This window comes from Heteronotia binoei, chromosome 5 (genome assembly GCF_032191835.1).
Source record: "Heteronotia binoei isolate CCM8104 ecotype False Entrance Well chromosome 5, APGP_CSIRO_Hbin_v1, whole genome shotgun sequence".
NCBI classification, from domain to species: domain Eukaryota; kingdom Metazoa; phylum Chordata; class Lepidosauria; order Squamata; family Gekkonidae; genus Heteronotia; species Heteronotia binoei.
This window is the reverse complement of record NC_083227.1, coordinates 17408551-17417659: the sequence shown is the minus strand read 5'-3', so window position 1 is coordinate 17417659 and position 9109 is coordinate 17408551. Positions and strand designations below refer to the sequence as shown.

Here is a 9109-nt window from a genome sequence, read left to right as displayed (position 1 = left end):
CTGGCGCGGCCCATTCAAAGGGGTGACACAAGGGAGATGGAGACAGTTGAGCTTGTGGCAAGAGACTGAAGAGCCTGAAGTTTGGTCAATGTTCAGGGAATGCATCTTCTCCAAGCACCACTTCCCAAGTCCTGAACCAGCCCAAGTTCAGGCCAAATTTTGGCTCGTGAGCCAGTTCCTGCCCATCCCTAATGTGTGGTCGGGTTCACAACTGAGCAACTGCAATACCATTAGTTTTTAAAAGTGAGAATACAGCTATCCCAGACTGGTAGCAACATTAGGCTGTCACAGTAAGAACAAACACGAAGTGTGCAGCACCTTAAAGGCTAGCAAATTTTTATTCCAGCATAAGCTTTTGTGGCGCTTATGCCAGAGCAAAAAGATGTTGTTCACATACCAGGAGATGCCTGTTAATTAAAAATACAGCTGAACTTCAGCCTCAGTTTCCCATCTGCAAAATGGGTATAAAAGGGATTTTCACACGCACACACAAGCACCTTAACAAGCTCGCTTCAAGGGCAAATCCAAGAAAGACTGTACAACGTTTTGTAATTCTTTAAAAAGTAGCAGCAGCATCCATGGGGTTCCACCAGTGTTCTAGAGCTGACACAGCTCAATTTAGTTCGTGCCCCCTTTCAAATTTCTTGAAAGGTATGAGAAGTCGAATAAGCGTTTGTAAAATAATTTACATTTGCAAAGTGCTATACAATCTTTGCTTTCGCAACCATCCAGTGAGGTAGGCCGGGCAGTCCCATTTTACAAGAGGGGAGCTCGGACCGATAAATCCAGAGTATCCCAGCTCAAAGTTTTCATCTTCCCTGCCCCCCAGTAAACTCACAGGCTCCAAAACCTACAGCTGACACTGGCTGTCGATGGGGGGCTTTTGTTTAAGCCCTTTTTGCATAGATATATGAATTGTCTGGATAAAAATTCCACGGGAAGAGGAATTCAGGCAACCCTGTTTGTGGAGAAACTGGTGTCAAAAATTCTGAACAAAACTACTGGGAGGAAGGAAAAGGAAATCTCTGTCATTCCCACATCTTCCGTTTCACTCCTCTGTGCGGCCTTGTGCTTAGGGGACGTGATGCAGAGTCAGAGGTCGAAGGCGTGGGTGAGTCTGGAGTAGAATCCTCCCTCGGTCCATCTAGAGGCGGCTGCTCAGGGACCATGTCGCAAATGCCACCAGAGGCAGTCAGAGGCGGCACCGGACAGGGTATTACTGGGCCGGGAACAGGCTCTGAAGATATACCAGGCACATGACCAGATGGTAAAGTAGTTCCGGACCCTGACTCTGCAGGGCCCCAAGGCGGGTTGTTATGCCCCTGATAAGAACCGTAGCTAGGAAGTGATCCTTGTGGGGCAGACCTCTGGCCCGTAAATACAGCTGCAATGGCTGCCATGGTGACCGTTTGCCTCCCCAAGAACTCCCCCAGGTCACTGTGGGACCGCTCGATAGCGTTGACCATCAGCTGGGCGGTGGCCCTGTCCTGCCGCCTCTCCTGCTTCCGGTGCTGCCGTTCCTCTTGCCGGGCCCTGTCAAAGGCTTTCAGGTCCTGTCTGTGCAGCCCTCGCATGGCATCCAGCAGCATTGAGGGGGCCCGCGAAGCCGACTCAACAAGTTGCATGCTGGTCTCCAGGCGCTGCTTCCTGTTTCGCATCCTCCGGTTCCGCATCCGCTCCGCATTGGTGAGGGGTCTCCGGAACTCTTGGATAGGGCCTACAAGGAAAAACAGAGGGAAGAGGTGACAGGAAATGGCCCCTTTAAGCAGTGGCTGGAGGAACACTGCTCAGGGATGTCAAACTTATTTGTTATGAGGGCTGGATCTGGCATAAATGAGACTGGGCAAGGCCAGGCTGTGTCGGGCCGGACCATGTGTGTACCTATTTAAGATTAGGTAGCAAAGATATAAACTTTTTAAAGGACACAGACAAACATGGCTAAAGATTTTTTTTTAAAAAAAAATTAAAACATGGTTAAAACATTAGCACTTGTTGGTCTTAAAGGTGCTTTCTTTGTATTTCTCTCATGGGATCCAGGGAACTAGGAAGCTCTGGCTCTTTCCCTCCCTCCCCAGGGGACCAAGAGGGGGAGGAGCCTCAACTAATGGAGAAAATTGAGGTTTTGTTCTGTTGCTCCTGTGCGATTGAGCAAGCCATGCAAAGCAAGTCCAGATGCAGAAGGAAGCAAGAGAGAGGGAGAAGGAAGCAGACAAGAGCCAGTTGCTCTGGGGACTGATAGCAGCCCTCCAGGGGCCTGATTTGGCCCCTGGGCTGCATGTTTGACACCCCTGCTCTATGCTGAACCTTCATTGAGCAGGAGATTGGACTAGATGGTCTGTAGGGCCCGTTAAAACTCTATGATTCTATGAAATAGCCAAAAGCAACCTTGGAAAGGGGGTAAATCTATGCCAGGCATGAATGCTCATATGAATGTTCCTCTTAACCAAAAAAGATCTCCACATGCAGAAAATAAGCATGTCAGGGAGAAGGCCATGCTCACCCCGGTATACGAGCAGAATTTCTAGAGATTAACTGGGACACAGGCTCCCTTTGGAGTTGCCAGCCTCCAGGTGGTAAAACAACAGAGAGTATCGTGGAAAGAAGTAGAAACAAAGATAGGGAATAAACATGAAGCAATAACTATGCAATGTCAACAACTATACTGACATCCTTTTGTATCACAAAGGTTCAGCTAAAAGATGCTGTTAAAGTGCAACTCCTAGTTCATTCACAGTCCAATAAAGGTACAATGAAAAATTAGTTCACAGATTTTTAAAGGGCTTTGTCCCTCCAGTTAGTACATTCTTGATACATAAACTTCCTGTAGAGTCTTTTCTAGTTAAGAACATAAGAGAAGCCATGTTGGATCAGGCCAATGGCCCATCCAGTCCAACACTCTGTGTCACACAGTGGCCAAAAAAATTATATATATACACACATATATATATACACACACTGTGGCTAATAGCCACTGATGGACCTCTGCTCCATATTTTTATCTAACCCCCTCTTGAAGCTGGCTATGCTTGTAGCCGCCACCACCTCCTGTGGCAGTGAATTCTACATGTTAATCATCCTTTGGGTGAAGAAGTACTTCCTTTTATCCGTTTTAACCTGACTGCTCAGCAATTTCATTGAATGCCCACGAGTTCTTGTATTGTGAGAAAGGGAGAAAAGTACTTCTTTCTCTACTTTCTCCATCCCATGCATTATCTTGTAAACCTCTATCATGTCACCCTGCAGTCGACGTTTCTCCAAGCTAAAGAGCCTCAAGCGTTTTAACTTTTCTTCATAGGGAAAGTGTTCCAACCCTTTAATCATTCTAGTTGTCCTTTTCTGCACTTTTTCCAATGCTATAATATCCTTTTTGAAGTGCGGTGACCAGAACTGCACACAGTATTCCAAATGAGACCGCACCATCGATTTATACAGGGGTATTATGATACTGGCTGATTTGTTTTCAATTCCCTTCCTAGTAATTCCCAGCATGGCGTTGGCCTTTTTTATTGCAATTGCACACTGTCTTGACATTTTCAGTGAGTTATCTACCACAATCCCAAGATCTCTCTCTTGGTCAGTCTCTGCCAGTTCACACCCCATCAACTTGTATTTGTAGCTGGGATTCTTGGCCCCAATGTGCATCAATGTGCATTCTTTGTAGCTGGGATTCTTGGCCCCAATGTGCATTAGTTATTCCAACTTCAGACTTGAGATGTGATAAAAAGCAATCCTTTACTTTGCAGAAGGCTGAGGTACAATTTCAAGGACACTCCTGCCCCGGTTAACAAATCCTGCCAGCTTCTGAGTTTTTTTCCAGCAATGCTTTATCAAAGACTGTAGAACAGAATGTCTTCCTATTTGTCCGTATCTTGCCATTGCCACATCTCACCAAATTCCATCTGCAAATACTTGCAGGCACATTATGAAGCAGTAAGGGGCAATGTTTATTTCCAGATGTAATCTGGATCAAAGTCAGCATTGGCCAACCCATAATAGCTACAAACACAGCCTAATAGTTCTAATTTAATATTGCTCCATTTTACAGCAGGGGTCCTCAAGATGGCACCCAGAACCTTTCCTGATACCCACCAAGTACTTTAGAAACTGAGCAGGGCAAGGTGGGTTTTTTGCCAAGCAAGGCTTCTAACGGGCTGTGCAGGTTTTTTAAAAATGTTGCTTTGGCAGCATTTGCCACTGCAGGGCAAGGATCTTCACTGTGTGACTGAACGACAGCTGCAGCAGCTATTTTGTGACTGGCTCCACCTCCAGTGACAGCTGTCTTGTGGCATCCATTTTGTGGCTGCACCCACCATGCTGTGCCAGAATTCCAAAGGTGGCTGCAGGCTCAAAAAGGCAGGGGACCCCTTCTTTAGAACATCTTATGCAAACACGTACAGACCAGACCCACTCCTTTCATACTGGCTGTACAGATTCAGCACTTTGAGCTCACATGGCCCAGATAGACTGCTTCACATCCCACCCTTCCCTGAGAGTTCAAGTTACATAGGTCCTCTTCACAACAATCATGTGAGGTAGAAGAAGAAGAGAAGATATTGGATTTATACCTCACCCTTCATTCAGAGTCTCAGAGTGGCTTACAATCCTTTCCCTTCCTCTCCCCACAACAGATGCCTTGTGAGGTAGGTGGGGCTGAGAGAGCTCTGAGAGAACTGCTCATGAGAGAACAGCTCTGAGAACTGTGATTGACCCAAGGTCACCAAGCTGACTGCATGTGAAAGAGTGGGGAATCAATCCCAGTTTTCCAAATTAGGGTCCACCGCTCTTAACCAGTACACCAAACTGGCTCTCCAGTAGGTTATCCTGAGACATAATGACCTCCCAAGGCCACCTACTGAGGTTGGGATTTGGGTCTAGTTCATAGAATCATAGATCTCCCCGAAAACAAGTCGAACACCCTACCAACTATACCATTGGGTTTTGTTCCCACTTAGTTTGTGAGTAGCCACCTACTTTCATGCCTTAGGGACTAGAACCTTGCATTGAAATTTTCAATTGAGAGAGGATAGATTTCCAACATGGTGCAGCAGACAGCCAATTCTTTTTTTCTTTTTCCCAGACTGCCAGCTCTAATGTCTGCATGGCAGAACTTGCATTTGTATGAAATTTACAAAGAGAACACTGTAAAAGCTGAACAAAGACACCATTGGCTGTAGCTTCCACCACACCACACCCTCAGAACATTCACATCACCCAATAGCAGCCGCAGGGAATCCTTACCGTAAGGTCGTAGACTCCGCCCATTTTCAGGGATTGGTTCTCTGCAGATCAGCGTTCTCCCAGTATCCAGTGGCAGTCGATCAGACAAGATGGGATTGGGGGCCTGCTGCGCAACAGCAGGATATTGTGTCTGCTGTGCCATGGTGGGATACTGGACTGGCAGTGTCACAGTAGGGTAATGGACCTGCTGGGCCACAGCGGGGTACTGCATCTGTTGGCCCATGGGGGTGTTCATGACCACCTCCTCAAATGTCCACATTGCCTGAAAAGGGCAAAAAGGAAACAGGATCATGTGCCTTCCAACTTGACCACACAACCTTAGTATGAAGAACCCACACCAAAAGTCTATAGACACACTAAGTTGCCTTACACTGCATTCTATTCTTTGTCCATCAAGGTCAGAGGAGAAGGAGTTGCTTTTATAGTCCACCCTTCACTACTGAAAGGAATCTCAGAGCAGCTTACAATCACTTTCCCTTCCTCTCCCCACAACAGACACCCTGTGGTAGGTGGGGCTGAGAAAGCTGAAACTGTGACTGACCCAAGGTCACCCAGCTGGCTTTATGTAGGGGAGGAGTGGAGAATCAAACCCAGCTCTCCAGATTAGAGTGTTATGCACCATCTGAAATTTTCTGAACTGTCTTCAAGGGCAGCCCCAGAGAAAGTGTGTTACAGTAATCTAGTCTAGACGTTACAAAGGCAGATGTTTTCATCCCCATGAATCACCCATTTGTTTGCTGAGGCACAGAAAAATCTATTCAAAGGCAGGGGTGGGGAATCCAGCTCCCCAGATTGGAGTCCACCACACTTAACTACTATACCAAGCTGGCTCTAGACCAGACTGGCAGTGGTTCTCCAGGATCTTGACATCACTGATCACCTGACCCTTTCAGCTTGAGATGCTGAGGATTAAACCACGGACTTTCTGCATGCAAAGCAAGAATGCAATCCACTGAGCAATAGCCCCTCCCTGAATTAGCTGGAAGTTGGACTGCCTAGAGCCCAGTTTTGACTACTTTCTCTGGCAGCTGCTGGCCAGGATTAAAGGTAGAGAATTTTTCTCAACACCTGGTGAGTTCCTTCAACTGGAGATGCTAGGGACTGAACCTGGGACCTTCTGCATGCCAAGAAGACAGTCTACCGCTGAGCCCCTCCCCAAAGCCCTCTATCTAATCCAGCATCAGTGTTTGTGACAGTCCCAAGGTCACCCAGCAAGCTTCCAGGGCACAAATGGGGATTCAAACCCAAATCTCCCAAGACCCTAGTCTAACGCTCTATCCACTAAGCCACTCCAGCTCCCCTAAGATTTGCATAACATTGGTCACTAGAACTGTGGAGAAACGCCATTTTAGTCAGTGGTGGTGCTTCATTTGGCAGGGGTCAGTAAATCCCTCAGCGGGCTTTGTAGCCTTCCCCTCACTCCCCCCCTCCCTTCCAGAGCCAAACCAACAACGCTAGGGGGAAAATCTCCTAGAGAGGCAGGAAGTGCTTTTGTTCTTGGCATGTGTGTTAGCAGGAAGAGAAAGGCAGTTGGAAGCCAGCGCTCGAGCGAGCATGCGGTGAGCAATGGAGGCTCCTGCCTGGGAGGGCCCAGGCAGGCAGACTAAGTAAGTAATTCACAAGACAGGGCAAGTTTAGATCAGGGCCAGCAGGATGCGTTTATAATCAACTTTTCTTTGTTATGCTGTGTGCTGTACGGGTGCTGAGCTGTGCTGTGCTGTGCTAATTTTGTAAATGCAACTGTTTTTGTTTTGTTTTTCTTTTCCTTTCTTTTTCTCTTGTAAATAAATATATTTTTACTGTTTAAATGCTGGCAGTCAAACTCTGTACCACATAGATCCCCAGACCGCTTGAGACCACGCTGTTTTTGAGAAGGGGGCCCCGGGAAAGGGGGAAGGCATGCAGTTGGATAAGGTGCCAATCCTCCAGGGGTGCCCCAAAGAAGCGCTGAGGTCTCTGTGAAACCCAAGTACAGGGTGGCAGAGGACCTTGAGGCCGGGCCTCATAGCTGGAGAGGGGGATTGGGAGTCCTGTTCCTCTCAATCTGAACCCCGGGACTGAGCAGGTGGTGGCAGCGAGCCCAAGGGGCAGGAGAAATAGCTCCCTCCAGGAGTTGGCGACTCAATAGGGAGCTGACGGGACCGGGTCTGAAGGCAGAATCGGGCCGGTTCCGCCACAAGAACAATTGATGGGGAAGAGGATATACCACCCAAAATAGGTTTTCTACCTGCTGTTCTTTTCTCTGGGCCTCTCGCTGCCTCATGAGGAAATCTTCTGATAAGGTCACTGCTTGGGCGCAGGTGTTGGGGCCATGTTCCCTGACCCAGTTCTGGATTTCCTGAGGCAGGATGGTGAGGAACTGCTCCAGGATCAGCAGCTCCAGGATCTGCTCCTTCGTCCGTCGCTCTGGCTTCAGCCACTGGTGGCAAAGTTCCTGGAGTTGCCGACAAATCTCGCGAGGTCCTTCGGCCTCCTGGTAGCGGTGATGCCTAAAGCGCTGCCGCCTTACCTCTAAATTGACAGTATCCTCATTGGGAATCTCTTCCTTCACACCACCATAATTCCTTCTCTCTTGTTGAACCTGGCTGCCATAAGCCGGAGGGGCTTCTCCGCCTGGCACAGTTTGCGGCACCCATCCTCCAACTGGCCACTGGCTAGTGTTGGATGCTCCTTCATAGGAGGTCTGAAAAGAGTTAGAGTCCCATGGCAAGTGCTTGTGCAGTTGAGGGTTTCTCCACCCCACCTGAGGATACGACACCGCTTTTGGGAACTCCGGCCTTTGAGTCTCCCAGTGCTGTTGAGGTCCTTCATCCGGTTCCTGTTTTACCTGTTGAGGAGTTTCACCAGCTAAAAACTCTCTCATGGACCCAGCCTGAAGGAAGCGGGGGACTCCGCCTCCCCTAAGGTCATGGGTCGCTGAGTCCTGCTCCTCCATTTTCATCGTCGGCTGCATCCCTGGCTCTGAGGCGCCTTGAAACTGATGGTGAAGGGCAGCTGTTTCCCCTCTCCCCGTAGCCATTTCTTATTAGTGAGAGATTCGGATTAGGGACTGGAAACTGGAGGCCCTTGGGTCAAATCTGGCCCCTTGAGGGCTGATGCCCGGCCCTCCCAATGGCCAACTGAGAGGTCAATGATGAAGCACAGAGAGAGTTGAAACTGTTAGGAGACTTGCCAGCAGGCTGTATTTTGGGGGGCGGGTTATAGCCTTGCCCCCCCCACCTCCACTTTCCTTTTAGAGTGGCTTGCTGGCAAAACAAGACCCTTATCTTCTGGTCTCCTACTGCTGGTGTGGAAGAAACATCTGAATTTGTGACATCATTCTGCTGATGCTGCAGCCACTTGGATGACACACTCCAAACAGCCTTGGGGTTTGTAGACAAAATCCAAGAAGTGGGAATGTTCTTGAGGTCCTCTATACCTAGGGAACACAAAACATTTGGGACAGAAAAATAATAATGTATTTATACTGGGTAGGAAATCCCTAAGCATTGAGTCAATACAGAGGCATACAGAAGTATGCTGAGCAAACACTGAACTATATGGGTTCTTTTCCAGAAATGTCCCAGGAATGAGCTAAAAAGACAGAGCTATTGCTTATGCATTTATTGTCTTTGGGCTCCTTTGTGTGTGTGTGTGTGTGGGGGGGGGATTTAAGAAGCAGGGTATAAACATTTTAATAAATAAATGTAAATAGATTATTTTTTTTAAAAAAAAATCTTCTTTTGATTAAACATGACAGATAGTCATCAGCAATGACCAAACTCAATAGATATAAGTTGTGTGCTGACAAGGAACTCAAGTGTGTGGGATGGGGTGCAATTCCCTCTCAACTCAGTGGGTTGAGTAGGAAATGTGAAAAATGATCTTCTCC

At 47.9% G+C, this 9109-nt stretch overlaps 1 protein-coding gene across 1 annotated transcript; it reads right to left on the bottom strand.

Moving 5' to 3' along the window:
• Positions 1-325: 325 nt before the first annotated feature.
• On the bottom strand, positions 326-8651 carry LOC132571095 (uncharacterized). The gene is made up of 3 exons (XM_060237771.1): positions 7466-8651; positions 5239-5500; positions 326-1717 (listed from the first exon to the last, which is right to left on the bottom strand). Exons 1-3 carry the CDS (start codon positions 8255-8257, stop codon positions 1029-1031), a joined length of 1743 nt encoding a protein of 580 aa, XP_060093754.1. The 5' UTR covers positions 8258-8651; the 3' UTR covers positions 326-1028.
• Positions 8652-9109: the final 458 nt, after the last annotated feature.